This window comes from Erythrolamprus reginae, chromosome 2 (genome assembly GCF_031021105.1).
Source record: "Erythrolamprus reginae isolate rEryReg1 chromosome 2, rEryReg1.hap1, whole genome shotgun sequence".
Classification (NCBI taxonomy): domain Eukaryota; kingdom Metazoa; phylum Chordata; class Lepidosauria; order Squamata; family Dipsadidae; genus Erythrolamprus; species Erythrolamprus reginae.
The window spans coordinates 130153318-130170766 of NC_091951.1; the positions used below are offsets into that span (position 1 = coordinate 130153318).

General features: G+C 36.9%; 1 protein-coding gene across 3 annotated transcripts in view; it reads right to left on the bottom strand.

Annotated features, from left to right (window-relative positions):
- Nucleotides 1-17449, bottom strand: part of TENM2 (teneurin transmembrane protein 2) — a 1054259-nt gene that overhangs the window by 172711 nt on the left and 864099 nt on the right. For all 3 annotated transcript variants that reach the window (XM_070739470.1, XM_070739471.1, XM_070739472.1), the window contains 2 exons: nucleotides 9149-9349; nucleotides 8146-8331 (listed from right to left, as the gene is read on the bottom strand). In XM_070739470.1, the coding sequence (XP_070595571.1) occupies nucleotides 8146-8331; nucleotides 9149-9349 (387 nt within the window). The remainder of the gene's footprint in view (nucleotides 1-8145; nucleotides 8332-9148; nucleotides 9350-17449) is intronic.

Sequence of the window (17449 nt, forward strand, 5' to 3'; positions counted from 1 at the left end):
AATCACTATTTGATGAACAATTGTGCCACTGATTCTGTGACTTTGACTTAAGTGATAAAAGGAATAGACAGCATTTTCAGCCAGTAATAGAACCACTGAAATAAACATGAGGCCGAGCAGATAATTTGCACTAATATTAGAAGAAAATGTGCTAGACAGCACACATATATACACACAAAGAAGGTTAAGGTCCTTTTTATAGTTCAGATTAGTATCTTTTCTTATGTTTTATTTCTTAGTAAAAACCATCCAGTTTTACTCCTGCTTACGTATGTTCCTATTGTAAGCCAAATCCAGATTTTTCACTGGGAAATAATTATTACTTCGTTGACATTAAAATATTGATAGAATTTTATGATATTAAATTCCTACAGAAGATATTTATACACAAAATACCTGAATATTTAAAAGGTTTATTGGGAACAAGCTTTAAAACTCTGAACCTCTGATGTGATTTAATAGCATTGGACAGTCTAACACCAGAATTAATTTCCACAGTTAAAATACCTCTGTCATTTTGTCTCCGACAATATCATGGAATTCGCTCAACTCACTGAAACAGGTGCTTGACACCACAGGTATAAAATAACACAGAAAATGACATTGTTGAAACATTAATGGTTGGCTGTTGCAGTGAATACACTTCAGAACACCAAACTCGAGCTGTCCTTTCAATAGCTAGATAAGCAGCTTGAGCAAACCTAACCCCCTCCTCTTTTGGGGGGCAAGGGTTATACAGATTCTGGAATTGGCAACAGAATCAATATAGTTCATGTAGAAATTCCACCAAAGGAAAGAAATACTCTGATTTAGGTCAGGAAGTCATTTACAGATATCTGCAGGATGCACGTCTTTGAAGTCCTGGATGAAATGCAAGCTGTATGACTGAAAAATAAATTTATTGCCTTTTCAAAGTGGACTAGAAAAGAAATAAGGTCATATATATTCCATCCTGATGGTAGAAGAGAAGAGGGGGGAGACTTACAGTACGCTGTAGCAATTTCTAATCATGACTAGAAGCACACACTAAGGAATGTGAAAGAAAATTGATATTCATCCTGGAATGTGTTGTACCAGCTCCTGAAACAGCATTCGTTTTTACTCTTTGTAAAGCCTGCATATCATTAATTATGTTTATCACACAAGCTGATAAAAAGATTTTCCCTCCAGAGCAGACAGAAGTTGGAGAAAATGAAGGATACTTCATTCGATAGATCAGAAAGGTTTAAGGATTTAAGTTGCTTGTTGAAGAATCAAGTTTTGAAAATATTCAATTATTACACTCACACTGAATGTGTGTGTGGGGGGGGATTGTGTGTGTGTGTGTATTTAAGATGGCTTAAATACTAATTGATACAACAATCATTCTCATCCTCCTGAAATTTTAGATCACAATAATGAGAAATATATTTAAATATAATATAAAATAGATTTGCATTTAGAATGTGAAATAGATTGTTCAAAAATTCTGATGCTGAAAATCATATTAATATACCGTAATTACAAAATAATATAGAAGAATAGAAATACCAGCATGGGAAATTGCTGTAGAGCTGATTGCCGACTCTGACTTATTTTCTAAGGAACACTGGTACAAGTCCCAATACATCACTTGCAATAGCTGGATTACATACTATTTTTAAAAATTTTCAGCATAGATTAGGATGAGTCCTTTTTTAAAATTATTCTAGATATATCTCAGTTTTGTAGAGCCAGAATGCCAGTACCATTAGTTTGCAAATGGTCTGTATCTATTTGTGATTTAAATTATCTCTATCTTCTATTTTAAGTTCCTGCTGGTTTGTTCTTTCAATATATTGATTTATTTGAAGTATTTTAAGTGACCTTCATCTTCAACAAATATCATAAAATCAAATATGACAGAATATTACAACCAGGTGCTGACCATGCATAAGGGAATATAGGAATTCAACTGGAGTAAAGCTCCAATGGGGAATTTACTAACGCAATGACAACGGCAGCTGGTCTATATCTGCCCAAGAACAGTTAGCTGTTGGAATTGCTGGACCTAATTAAATGTAAAATAAAATACCTGTGCTCTTATTATCTTCATGGCTGCCTAACCACATTACATTAGTCAGTATCACTCATCACTTCATTGAGGCAATGAAGATTTGGACAGTGGATATGTGCAAAGGTCTTATATGAAAAAGACTTAGCTGAATCAATTCAAAGATTCATCCAGCAGGTGACTGACACATGTCACTTAATGTTATGCCGGGCTTAAAAATTCAGAAAATCCCAGTTTAGGGTTGTCCAAGCAACACAATTGTTATACTAGCAATATACGCTGGAACAGTAACGGCTCATCCCCCATCTACACAAATCGCACCTCTAACCCACTCAACGACCAAACTCAAATCGACTTCACTATAGACCGCGTTGAAAAAGCAATATGAGACCTCAAACCTTCCCTATCAGTCGGACCAGATGGTCTTTGTGCATACTTCCTAAAAAAGCTTTCCTTTACTATAGCTGAACCTCTAAGCATTATATTCCAAAAATCCTTCAGGACCAGCACACTTCCCAAGCTATGGTTAAAAGCATTAGTCATCCCCATCTTCAAAAAAGGAGACCCTTCTCTCGTTGATAACTACAGACCAATATCACTATGCTGCATCTCATGTAAATCAATCAATTACTCTTCACTTAGAATCTAATAACCTACTCTCTAACAAACGATTTAGATTCAGAAGGAAATTATCCTGCAACCTACAACTACTTCACTGCAAAAACATATGGACTACTACTAGTTTAAGGAAAATCCATTGATGCAATTTATATTGACTTCTGCAAAGCCTATGAATCAGTGGTCCATGACAAACTACTCCTAAAACTTAAATCCTATGGCATCTCAGGATTCCTCCACAGCTGGATTACAGCATTCCTGTCAAACAGACAACAAGTTGTCAAAATTGGAAATGCCATTTCTACCCCCATCCCTGTTAAAAGTTGTGTTCCCCAAGGCAGCGTACTAGGACCTACTCTTTTCATTCTCTACATCAATGACTTCTGCGATCATATCACAAGCAACTGTGTTCTTTTCGCCGATGATGTAAAACTATACCACAGACAACACAGCTATTCCTCAAAAAGGCCTTGACTCCATCTCAGATTGGTCTAACACTTGGCAACTTCAAATATCAACTAGCAAATGCTCTGTCCTCCACATCGGCAAAAAGAATCCGAACCTCGTATACAAACTGAATAAACAAAATCTCACAAACAACCCACACTCAGTAAAAGACCTTAGAATACTAATATCAAATGACTTAAGTGCCAAAGCCCCTTGCAACAATTTTGCCAAAAAGGCTTCTAGAATTGTTAACCTGATCCTACGTAGCTTCTGCTGCAGCAATCTCACACTACTCACCAGAGCTTACAAAACTTTCGCCAGACCCATCCTCAAATACAGCTCATCTATCTGGAACTCATATCACATCTCGGACATCAACACCCTCGAAAATGTCCAACGATACTTCACCTGAAGAACCCTTCACTCTACCACTTGAAACAGAATATCCTACGAAACTAGACTTACAATCCTGGGTCTAGAAAGCCTAGAACTACGACGCCTTAAACATGATCTAAGTATTGCCCACAAGACCATATGCTGCAACATCCTGTCTGTCAACGACTACTTCAGCTTCAACCGCAATAACACAAGAGCACGCAACAGGTTCAAACTGAATATCAACTGCTCCAAACTTGACTGTAAAAAATATGACTTTAGCAATCGAGTTGTCGAAGTGTGGAACTCATTACCGGACTCCATGGTGTCAATCCCCATCCCCCAACATTTTTCCCTTAGACTATCCACGATTGACCTCACCAGGTTCCTTAGAGGTCAGTAAGGTGCGAGCACAAGTGCACTAGTGTGCCTTCCGTCCCCTGTCCAATTGCCCCTCCTATATTTTATATATCTTTTCTTCCATTCATATATCTTTTCCTCTATTCTTCATTGACATATTCTATTCTCATATCTTTTCTTCTATCCTTTCCCTGATATTTACTACTACATGTTTTTATTCTCTTTACTTTCAATTTGTATTGGACAAAATAAATAAATAAACAAAATAAATAAATAAAAAACTTAGCCTGAACTCAATAGGCCACGTGAAGTTTTATAGACAACTTGTTTGTACTAGCTGCAGTACAATTATTTATCAGAAATAGGCATATGACACTTCCACTAATCAATCACACTGAAAACAAAACAAGTTTTTTCTAATCTCTATACATGAAATCAAAATGCATTTTTAGTTATATGAGAGCCTTAATGGCCGTGACATCAATTTGCAATGGCTATTCTCTATCTTGAGCCTATGTGAAGAGACACCAGCTAAAGACAAAGGCAAAATGGTGTCTCCATATTCAGTTTCCTCTAGCAAAATTATAGTAATTGACCGTTACTTTAGAGCTTGCATTAGGACAGCATTGTCTACTACATCTGGAGAATACAAAGTAGACCACATGGCACAAGCAATGATGCTTGACATTGCTTTGCCATCTCTGTCTCCTAGCATCTGTTGTCTGGAGTGCCCATCTTACTTTGATTAATATTAGGGCCAGCTTTTCACACAGGATAACTGCGTTTCAGTATAGATACATTCTACACCTCGTATGTTTTCCAATAACAAAGGAAGTACAACATTATCCATATCAAGCAGGTTTACATGATGATTAGGCAGCCCTATAAACCTAATAAATAAACAACTTGGTTTCTATTGTTTTAGTAGAAATCACATTTCTATTTTTATCAAACCATGTTGATTTTCTAACTTTTCTCCAGATTAAATGGAAAAACTTAGAAATAGAGAACTGAAGGTTTTTGATGCTCTCTCATTGCCACCCGGCCATTTTTGCTGAATTGCTGCCTTTGTCAGAGACTGCGCTTTTCTTCTTTCTTCTTTTAAAAAAACCTTCAAATCCTATTCCATCTCTTCCAGAAATTGTTTCTGCTTTTATTGCTATTATTGCCATTACTTTAAGAAAAGCAGTTAGGGGTGGAAAAAAGTCTTCAACACATAGAGCAATCTAATAGGACAAAACTATCCAGCGGTGCTGCGAGTGAATCTGCTGGTCTACTGGGTACAGGCATAGATATAGCACATAGAAAAAACTGCAAACAATAGTCTTGATGAAGTATACAGGCTCTCCCCACAAGGGAACCTTGGTATAATTTTAAAATATCTACAAGGAATGTGTTTTATTCTGATCCATTCAAAACACTATCTACCATAACAGGTTGTGGTGCTTTGCATAGTAGTAGAGAAATTTAATGCCGAATAGTCAACTGTGGAAGAGAAGGCCAAAGATATGAAAGCATAATTTTAACATCTTTTTTGTTGAAAACAAGTATGACGGTACCAATCAAATATTCCATATTGACTAGCTACTGTTTCAAAACACTGAATATGGGAATTGATTTCTTCCTAGATATTCTTTTCACACTGTGTCAGCATTGCAATTAACATCTAAGTTTAAATCAGAGTCCAAGGAAAATACTTCCTCAAAGTTCCAATTTATTCTTAGAGCCATCTTGGCACGTCTCTGGGGAAACCCGGATCTGATTTCCCCAGGATTTCTACTTCCAGATTACAGTTTATTTTCCTGTCCCACACTCACACGTTCATCATAAGGACCACTAATCTTCTGCCACCAGGTCCCTACACACCCATCTTCTTCCCGCCCAGTGCTGATAAAAGATGACCTTGAAACTCTAAAAGGAATTTATTTTATCTACCTCTAACTCTTCATGCAACTGCCCCTCCTCTCTTCCCACGGCAAGAAACATTCCAAAAGAACATAGTATGTTACAGGCCAACGCCTCCAAGCATTCTGGCTTCGACCTGACACACTGTTTATTTATTACTGTTGGCTTTCTTGAATGCTCAGTTGAACCCAAGCACAGTTGGTAAAATTCCATCAACATAAGGCAAAATTAAATGATCTCCCGTCCCCTGTAGATCATTATTCTTCTGGAAGTCAGGCTTTTGGCATAGCTTCGAGGAGCAGAAAATAAATGTAAAACTATCTCTTCCTGTTCATACTAGCAATATGTTTAATCCTGACACTCAATATGATAGTCAATAGATTCTAATGGTCTGAGCATGGAATATGTTTTATTTTTAGCTCGCAATCATTGGGTAGATAATTTTATTGAGCTATTCACTGTGGCTTAGCATCTTTTTGATAGTGAGCTGTAAAAAGGCTCATCCCAATGTATATGAAAATAAGGCTTTTTGTTTCCATGTATCAATTTACACTTACCTACATTTCATTGACCATCCACTCAATGCCCTTTCATAGGCCGTCCACTCAATTAATGAGATCCTGTTGGAAACCTTCACAATCAATTTTTGTTTCAAGCATCCTGAACAGTTTAGTATCATCCACAGACCTGGCTGGTACACTATCTATCCATGTGTTCAGATAATTTATGAACAAAAAAACACCAGTCTCAACACAGATCCCCAAGACACTAACGCAGATTCTTCATACTTCAAAAGCTCCTCATGTTTTACTCGCCTGTCAAAAATAAATTAAATATTTTCATAGTTGGGCTAAAATTCACATAAAATCATTTGAGTAATCAGATCAAAATATATCAATTTTTGGGTGCACAGTAATGTCAAATTAACAGTGCAGTCATGTACATGGTTACAAAGAAATAAATACCATTGAATTTAGTAGGACTTATTCCCAAGTAAACATGTATAGGATTGCTACCTAATACCATAAAATCACAAACAAATACAGAAAAACACTTTTAAAAACATAGACGCTTTCACAAATTAGAAGAACAAGATAAACCTTTTAGGAACAAGGATTGATTATATACAAAGCTCAAATAAACTTAGAGTGGTCCTCAGATCTGATTCCTTGCAGATAAAGAAACCAGTCTGCGTCAACTAGAAAAACTGGTTTCAGTAGCAAGTAAAGTGTAGGCTATAAACCTCAGTATTACCTTGAAATATGTTGAAGACAGACATGTATTCCAATTTAAGTGTCTTTCCCAAAAGGTTTAGCTACCCAAAGAGACTGAGACACCTAAATAATAATAAAAGACACAAGTCTGACAAGAACATTTTGTTTCAAAAGAAAAACAATTAATTGGCAACCGGGCAGTCCTTTTAGAGTCTCTAGTTGCTATTATACTTTCAATTCTTATTTTGACTATTTAATGCTATATCAGTATTTATTTTAAAGGGTATTTTGATAAGACTACCCCCACAAGTTGGGGGAATTCCTATTCTAAGTTCACATTTTACCCAGAGAGGTTTCCCCCCCGCCTTCCAAGTTGAAGACTAAGTATCTGGTCAAGAAAAAGGCATAAAATAGGATGCTACACAATGGACTGCAACTATTATCAGCAGTTATCTGGATTCTCTAGGAACAATCTGCACATTGAAGCAAGACCTTTAGTAATTTGTGTTTAAAATTCAAAATAGTCACACAGATCTAAAACAATGTGTATTTGTTATTACTTTCTAGGTTGACATATAACAAAAGCAATACAGTTGTGTTAGGACTGGCACCCTGCATGATGCCAAAGCTATGCTGAGCGGCCCACTGTTAGAGAAGGGTAGACCATTGTGTTGTAGCATTGCTTCAGCCCTCCCATGCTGTGTCCGTCTATAGGCAAACACCATGACCACTGTCACAGCATAATACATGGAAATACTAGGGAGCTATTTCTGTAACAACAGGAGGGCAGTTCCCTCTCAACTTGACCCCTGCTCTTGATGGCTATTGTGGTGATGCACTAAGAATGAAATATTTAATAAAGAGATAGTTCAGAAAATGGTATAGCTAAGGAAAATACGGGGCAATGGTTAAAATAAACTCTTAGTTAAATTGAGTGGAACAATCCCATCAGTAGGATACCTACAGGATAATGTACATTGTTGCAAGTTTTAAACCTGCTACCACATATGTGTATGTGTAACATATTTTTTATGATTATATATATAAACTCTGCTTTAACATTCAGAATTAACGATTGGAAGCAGATGAGTCCATAAAGGGACAGCCGGTTGCCATACACAATTGTAACTATGTTTCTACAAGTTATGAAAAGAAAGCAATATGTGCCTGTTTCGGTGGCTGTCGTTTGCCTACCAATGGTGCAGTGCTCCCCACTCCAGCCCTCTCGGCATTCACATTTTCCATCTTTACAAGTCCCATGTTCTGTGCAGCGGGGATGACAAACACGTTGGTCACAGGCTATCCCTGTCCAGCCCTCTTCACAGCGACATGCTCCGCCAATGCATACGCCATGAGTGCCACAGTCTACAGCACATACTTCTGGAGAAGAATAAGAGAAAGAGAGAAATGGAAATGACCCAGTATTGCTTATTACCCAGTATAGTCTATAGTCATGAAAACCAATAGCATTTTGAACACAAAAGTGATTATTATTTTTCTTAATTTAATTTGCTTATTGTCTGACTCCCAACAACTCTGGGTGGTTGTGTACTTTTGTTGCTATAAGCAAACAATACATGATAGAAACTTCTACAAATGAGATATTAAATATGTTATTATAGCACATCCAAGTGGGTATTTTGTTGAGAAAGTCAACCAATAAGAGACCACAAATTAAAATTTCTGATATACTCCATTGCCTTATGTATTTCCAAAGGTGAACACAATTTTAAATAACCATTATGGTAGATGTTAACATTAACTAAAAGTTTCAGAAACACACATCTTCAACACCATCATAAAATAGGATTACAAAAAAAAAAAAAATACAAGAGGTGAAAATCAAAACATTGGAAAATAAATCTTTTTTATAATGATTCGATTAACCATGGGTACATTGTCATTTACATAGCATTTCAGAATTCTGCCAAGGCTAAAGGATAGTTTGAAAACAGGATAAAGGATAGCTTAAACATTAAATGCTCAAAATCACTGTACTAAATGAACAAATTTATCATTCCTACATTGTAAGTTGTATGCAGGATTTGGGGTGTCTGAATTTACATTGGAATACCAACTCTTAATACAATAGCTGAATTTGGCCAATGTGAATTATCTCAAGTAAGTACCCAGAGATCATCCAGTCTATTGGATATCAAAACTAAATTTTTTGGTTGAAAATTATTTTTTTCCTTACCAACGGAGCAGTCAGGACCCATCCAGTTGGGATCACAATTACAGAGGCCTGTGTCGGAGAGATATGTGCCATGCCCACTGCACTGATCTGGACATTGGGCACGTGGAAGTTCACAGTTTAAACCTCCCCAGCCTGGGCTGCAGAGACATTCTCCATTTACACATACACCATGGTTGGAACAGGATGGATCCAAGCAATCAACTGGAACAAAGCAAAGCAAAACAAAACAAAGTAAGTGAAAAAGGTCAGTGCACTGAACACACAGTCTGAATTGACATCAGTTGATGGATCTGTGCTCAGCAGGTTCCTTGCTGTTGAAATGGACTGCAGCAAGCTTTCTCAGTTGTTTGTTAGGATTTTCTGTGAATCTGAAAACATAAAGAGCTTGCTATGAAGAAATTTCAAGAACCAGGTAGTGTTTTTAAAAGGGAGGGGGAGGGGCAGAGAAGAAATTATTAAAACAAAATAGTAAGACTGTTTTAAGACCAAAGAAGAAGAATATACTGTATTTTTCAGGATATAAGACACAACTTTTTCCTCTCTAAAAGAGGCTGAAAATTTGGGTATCTTTTATACTCTGATGTAGCTTTTTCCAAGCTTTTCCCCCAGCCCTAACTAGGTTCTAATGATCTTCCCAACTCTCTACTCCGTCTGAAGAAGGTTTTTTTTCCAGCCCTAAGTCTTTGTAGGCTTGTTTACATTCCTACTTCCCCAAGGCTTTTTCAGCCCTAACATGGTGCTAACAATCTTCCTGGCTTGCAGCATTTTTTTATTTCTACTCCATCCGAAGCAGTTTTTCCTTCCCTAAATCTTCGCAGGATTGTTTTCATTCCTACTCCCTGTGAAAAAGGCTTCTTTAGCCTTAAACTGAACAGACTGAGGACACTAGGTAGATATTTTTCCTATTTTCCTCCCCCAAAACTAAGGTGCATCTTATACTCCAGTGTGTCTTATACTCCAAAAAATAGGGTATATTCCAAATAGATACCAAACACTGGAATTTTTAAACAATTTGTCAATAATCCCGTAAACTTTACAATGAGACAAACATAAACAGAAGAAGGTTACTTAGCTGCTATGGTATTCTTTGTATTTGTGTATTTAGGCTTCGGAAATTTGATGAAAGGAGGCAAGGAAGTTTGTGTTCTCACTGTCTTTCTCTAGTCAACTGAGGTCCAAAACCTGAGAATTTTTTCACTAAAAACTCCTTTTTTCCCCTTTCTCATGCTTTCCACTGTACAGTTTCCTTTGCTTCTATCTGTCAAGTATTTCTTCAACATAACTGGCATAAAAAAGTACTAAACAGCCACTCTTCATCCCCTTTACTTAGCTTTTTTCCCAGTACTATACTTGGAGACCCTTGTTGCAACTGGAACACAATGGTGGCATCATAAAACAGCTATGAAAGTAGTTAGATTTTTGAATAAGAATTAAAGACTAATACAGGAAGTTGGTAATGGAAGGTACACAGAGAGAGAAAGAGAGACAGACAGAGAGTCAGACAGACAGAGAGACAGACAAAGAGACAGACAGACAGAGGGAGGATATGAAATGGTACTTATATAATTGTTTATTTAATAATGTTGCATGAGCATACCCCCCCCCCCCCCCGCACAAAGCAACTTTAGCTTCATTAGTTCCATCAATGAAGTGACTTCCTATCATGTTGGATTTCGGTTTTCATAATTCTCAGCATGAACGTCCAAATGGAAATTATAGGATTTAGTTCACTGCATCTTGAAAGCCTAGCTTAAAGAACAAATCCGCAAAATGCCCTGTAAATTCAAAGAGAAGCAGACAAATTTTCAGATATAGGTAGTCCTCAACCTACGACCACAAAGTTTGAGCTTAAAGTTGAGTCCTGTTAAGTCAGTTTTATAATCTTTCTTGTCACAGTCATTAAGTGAATTGTTAAGTTAGTAACACGACTGTTAAGTGGATCTGGTTTCCCCATTGACTTTACTTGTCAGAACGTCACAAAAGGAGATCACATGACCCCGGGATACTGAAAACATCATAAATATGAGCCATTTACCAAGTGTTGGAAGTGTGATCATGGGGATGCTGCAACTGTCATGAAAAATGATCATGTCTTTTTTCAGTGATGCTGCAACTTTGAACAATCACTAAATGAACTGTTGTAAGTCGAGGACTACTTGTATTTAAAATGAATAAGGCCATGCCTATCCTTGAATGTCTGAAAGAGGTTTTGATAGCATTTAGCTGAATAAAGCACGAAAAAAATCCCTTAAGAAGTTTGTATTAAATACACCATGGTCTGAAGGTCTCCCTGTAGTGATACTGGTGAAGTGCAACCAAGATTCCCTCTTCACAGGATCTGTTTCGAATGCTTTGAACTGGATGTATAGGCACATTAAATCGCAAAGCACTCAGAATAAAACAATGCTTTAATGGTTCCATGAAGCAGATGATGAAAAGAAAACACTTGGGGTTTAAAATGCCTTCCCAGTATCTAGAATGACAAATGGAATATCTTTTGCTGTCTTTTGTTGAGCTTCATTTATACATGCTTTAAACAGATTAAATATTCCTTTAAAAGTAGGATATTTACCATACTGGACTATTTTCTGTATTCTGAAGTAGAAATTAGCTTTTGGTGGTTTGGAACATTTCGTTCTAGTGTCAAATAATTGGATGAAAAATATATGAAGTTTCACTGGAAAAACTATTCACTGATTGTAACAAACAGAAAAAGAAGCAAATTTTAACATCTGTATTATGTCATCTAGAACAACTACAGGTAGTCCTCATCTTACGACCAAAATGGAGTCCTACATTACAAAGTGAAACAGTTGTTAAGTGAGTTTGCCCCATTTTAGGACCTTTCTTTCTACAGTTGTTATATTGCATTTGTTAAGATAGTAACACAGTTATTAAATGAATCTGGATTCCCCATTGACTTTGCTTGTTAGAGGGTTACAAAAGGGGATCACATGACCTTTGGACATAAAGATGAACCAGTTACGAAGCATCTGGATTTTTATCATGTGACCATAGGAATATTGCAATGGTTGTTAAGTGTGAAGAATGGTCATAAGTCCCTTTTTTCAATGCCATTGTAATTGCCATTAAATAAACTGTTGTAAGTCAAGGACTATCTATATTTCAATTAGAACCAATATAGATTCAATTTTATTGTCTGCATACAGTTTTTGTATATATAAATGAATGGCTCTGTTGGTTAAGAATAAACTATTACATTCCAATCCAAAAATGGAAATGTTATCTATCATCACTGATTGGCTCATGCCCATTCTGCTCTTAAATGGGAAGAAATAAATCTAATACAATATCTTATTGTTTCCTTAATGACATTTCCTTCTAGGCCTCTGATGGTGAACCTATGGCACACGTGCCACAAATGATACACGGAGCTATATCAGTGGGCACGCAAGCTCAGATCAGCTGATTTTCAGGCCCTCTGGGCTCACTGTGAGTCAGGAAACAGCCTCTTTTTAGCCTCCGGAGGGGATGGAGAAGGCCCATTTTTTGCTCTCCCCAAGCTCCAAAGCCTTTCTAGGAGCCTGTGAAGGGCAAGAACAGCCTTCCCCACCCATCCCCAAAGGCCCTTTTAAAAGCAGAAATGGCCCATTTCCCAATTTGACATCGGCCATTTTTGGCTTCCAGAGGGCCTCCAGGTGTGTGTGTGTGGGGGAGGCTGTTTTTGCTCTCTCCAGGCTCTTATAAAGGCTCTGAAGTCTGGAGAGAGCAAAAAAAATGGAACTTCCAGTTCAACCATAAGTTGGCAAACAGGTAGTTTCTAGCCTCCGGTGGACCTCTGGGGGAGGGGGAAGCTCTAAAGCCTGTGGAGTGCAAAAAATGGGTGTGCCATTGCATGCCGGGAGCAGGGGAGTGTCATGTACGTATGCATGGGGGGCACATGGAATTATGGGTGTGTGCATGCATGCATGGACGTGCCCCCCCACTCCCTTACAGCCCCCTTTTGACACGCAAATCAAAAAAAGTTCACACTCACTGCTCTAGGTTATGGGTCTCCAAACTTGGCAACTCTAAGACCTGTGGATTATTTCAATTTCAAATTCTGGCTGACGAATTCTGGGAGTTGAAGTCCACAAGTCTTAAAGTTGCCACGTTTGGAGATCTTTAATCTAGACAAAATAAGATTCAAGAAAAAAGCAAGGAGAAAAGACATTGAAGCTTTGGCCAGAAGACCAAAATAACTATAACTCAAATTATTTGGTTTTCAGAACCTGATAGAATTTCTATCTTAATAATGTCTCATTTTGTTGCTTTTCAAACTATAGTTATTATTTGACTGCCCTCTCTCCCTTATTTCCAAGAAGGAATCACTTTCTTACACACATTCTCCTTGCTAACAAATTTATTTTTGCTGCACGCTTGTTAAAATTATTTTGTCCCGATTCTATTCTTTGAGTGCCACTCATTATAATCAGAAAATACATTAGAAACCAGTGAAAGAGCCTATCACTATCTCCAAGGAGAGTCAAATGGCCATTTCAAGATATACTACAAAAGTAGAACAGTACAAGTGGCCATACAACTGCACTTGTAAGAGAGCTTTCTACTGTAAAATTAAAGCACTAGATGGACCTGCCACTTTTACACACTTTTAAATAAGTTTTATATATATTTTCTTGGAATTAGCATGAATAAATGTCTCATCAAATTAAACCTCTCATCAAATTATGTGGCAAAATTAATTTACACCCCCATTTACAGGATGGAGTATAACTTTGGTAATAAAATGGAAAGAATAATTAATTCAATCCAGATTAGCACAGAAAATTAAATCCAACCTTTTTAACACATTCTGGGCTCAGTCTTTGTAAACAGCAATGGCTCATGCCCCTAGTTGTACCACAAATTCTTTTTTTGTTTTGTCCAATACACAATAATACACAATGAAGGTTATAGAGGATATATACGAGTAGAATGTATCAGAGTATAGAAGAGAAAATATAGGAGTAAAATATAACTAGAGAGAATAGCAGAAAAGATATAAGAGATATAAGGGATAGAAGAGATAAAAGAGATAGAAGAGAAGATAAATGAGATATAGGAGGGACTGTAGGTCATGGTACGGTAGGCACTTTGGTGCACTTATTACAATGATCTAGCACAAATTGATTTTATAGAAGATAAAGTTGAAAACGCACTATGCTTCCTAAAACCATCTCTATCTATTGGACATGATGGGCTATGTGCTTACTTCTTAAAAAATCATTCCTCTGTCTGAGCAGAAGCTTTAAGCATAATCTTCAAAATATTTTTCAAGATCGGCTCTCTGCCCAACCTATGGTCATTAGCCACGGTCATCCCTATCTTCAAAAAAGGAGACACCAGCTTAGTCAAAAATTGTAGACCAATCTCTTTATGTTGCATCACATGCAAAGTTATAGAATCAACCATAAACCAATCTATTACCTTCCAGTTAGAAACAAACAATCTACTCACTAACAATTTGGTTTCAGGGAAAATTTATCCTGTAATCTGCAACTCCTATACTGCAAAAACATATGGACTATACCAGTTGATCAGGGCAAAGCAATAGATGCAATTTACAGAGACTTCTGTAAAGCCTTTGATTCAGTGGTGCATGACAAACTACTTCTAAAACTGCAATCTTATGGCATTTCGGGGGCCTTGCATAAATGGATAACTGTGTCCCTGTCAAACAGGCAACTTGTGGTCAAAATATTGAATGCTATATCAGTTTGCAAGATGTGTTCTCTTCACTATTCAACACTACCAACAATGCTGCTACCCTTCAAAAAGACCTTGATTGTGTCAGAATGGTCAAACAAATGGCAACTTCGAATCTCAACCAGCAAATGCTCGGTCTTACACATTAGCAAAAAGAATCACAACACAAAATACAAACTGGATGGACACGACCTTATAGACAACCCTCACTCTGTTGAAGACCTTGGAGTACTCATCTCTAATGATATAAGTGCCAGAGCCCACTGTAACATCATTACCAAAAAAGCATTAAGATTGTTAACCTAATCTTGCATAGCTTCTTCTCTGGAAATATTGTACTTTTAACTAGAGCATACAAAACATTTGCTAGACCAATTCTCAAATATAGCTCATCTGTCTGAAACCTGCACTACATATCAGATACAATTGGGAATATCCACAGATATTTCACGAGAATATCCACAGATATTTCACGAGAAATGAAGTCCTTCATTTCTCTGTTCACAACAGAACACTTTATGTGGTCAGACTTGAAATGTTAGGTTTAGACAATTTAGAACTATGCCGCCTTAGGTCTGACCTAAGTGTAGTACATACAATGTCCTACCCCTCAATGACTACTTCAGCTTCAACCGCAATAATACACAAGCACATACAGGGTGCATTCCAAAAGTAATTCAATTATTTTTTTAAAGTAATTTATTGAACAGATTTGCACAAACACTTAAAATTCTTCAAAGTACTGTCCCATGGCCTCTACACATTTTTCCAGCGACTCTGCCATGACTGGTACGCACCCTGGAAGGCGTCTTTGGGGACCTCTTGCAAGGTCTTCGTCACGGCTGATTGGATCTCTTCTATGGATGAAAAATACGCCTTACCACAATGCGCTACGAGTCTGGCCAAACATCAGGTGTCAACGCTGCCTTCCCTCCATAGTCCTGATGTCACCCCAGCAGACTTCTTTTTGTTCCCTTGGATTAAGGCAGCCTCGTTTTTCGTCCATAGAAGAGATCCAATCAGCTGTGACGAAGACCTTGCGAGAGGTCCCTGAAGACGCCTTCCAGGTCACATACCGGTCATGGTAAAGTCGCTGGAAAAAATGTGTAGAGGCCCAAGGACAATACTTTGAAGAATTTAAAGTGTTTGTGCAAATCTGTTCAATAAATTACTTTTTAAAAAAATGCATTACATTTGGAACGCACCCTGTAATAGATACAAACTTAAGGTAAACCACTCCAATTGCAGAAAATATGATTTCAGCAACAGAGTGATTTAAAATAATACACTGTTAAATTCTAAACCAAACATTTCTGAAAGGAACTCTAAATACTGATTACTATATATGCCACTTAATTATATATTACTGTTTAGTTAAAAGAAGAAAAGTGGAAGCCGTGATTCTTTAATTGACATTAGACATCATCCTTGGATTGAAGGAGAAAATACATTAGGTTAAGTGCATTTTGTTGCAAGGAGTTCAAGTAGTTTATGATAAATTTATTTGGCATTACAAATTTAATAATCTCTGTTTATTGGTTTCTAATAATTATCTTATTTTCCTCCAATATCATAAAAAGCATATGTTGTAAATTTGAACCTTCCCTTTGTTTCCTACTTCCTTCACATAACTTCCAAAACCCATAAAAATAATTGCTAATGGCTTTCAATTTCTTCAGGTAATCCCCTTAGAAGCCAGAAGTATACTTCAATATATTATACTGATTGAAATTTATTAAAATATTATCTATTTAATTCCCCTCCAGACAAGAAGCGCAGGAATGTGGGGTTTTTTTTGTATGTGTAGTAGATTTGTGTTTAGAAAGGACAGGGAGAGAGAAAGGAAGGAGGGAGACATTCTCTTAGAGAGAGTTGTGATCTATAACTTTTTATCTTCCTTCTAATTTTGATTATACCTGTCAATACAATTCTAGCCCCTATTTGTGCTAATCCCTTATTACAACTTGAATAACATGCCCTTCTGCTATAATATTTCTAAAGATTCGATACTTTCCTTCACAGAACCAACATTTCTTAGAAACTAGAAGATTACTTTCAGGCAAGCAGGAATAAAATTTTAATCCTTATGTCGCTGAAGCTTTCCAAATGAGATCAGTGCCACAAACAGAAAGCTTGACCTTCTCATTCTTCTTGTTCTCTTATGAACTAAGATTGCAAGACAGAAGTTCCTACTGTTACCAAAGAATATAGATGCCTGTCACAGACCTGTCTTTCTAAGTTTTTATTTATTTTATAGATAGACTTGGCCCTTCTTATTCTGAACTCAGATGATCAGGGCAAGAGTCATCTGCAGGAATTGATTGCCACTGAAACTCAAAAACACATTGAGTATTTGCTCTGCTATACCCGAATAAGTGACAATTTTCTGTCTTTTACAAATGTCATATTATAGTAGTTCAGAAGGAAGACACTGGAAACCTCTGTAACAAATTGCAAATGATACTAAATATAACATAAAAAAAGGAGCTAGTATTATCAGTGAGTGATTATGAATGAGTGTTCATAAATAGATAATTAACAAGAAAAAGAAAGCAAACACACTGTAAGATATAGGAAAACATACAATAAAACTAC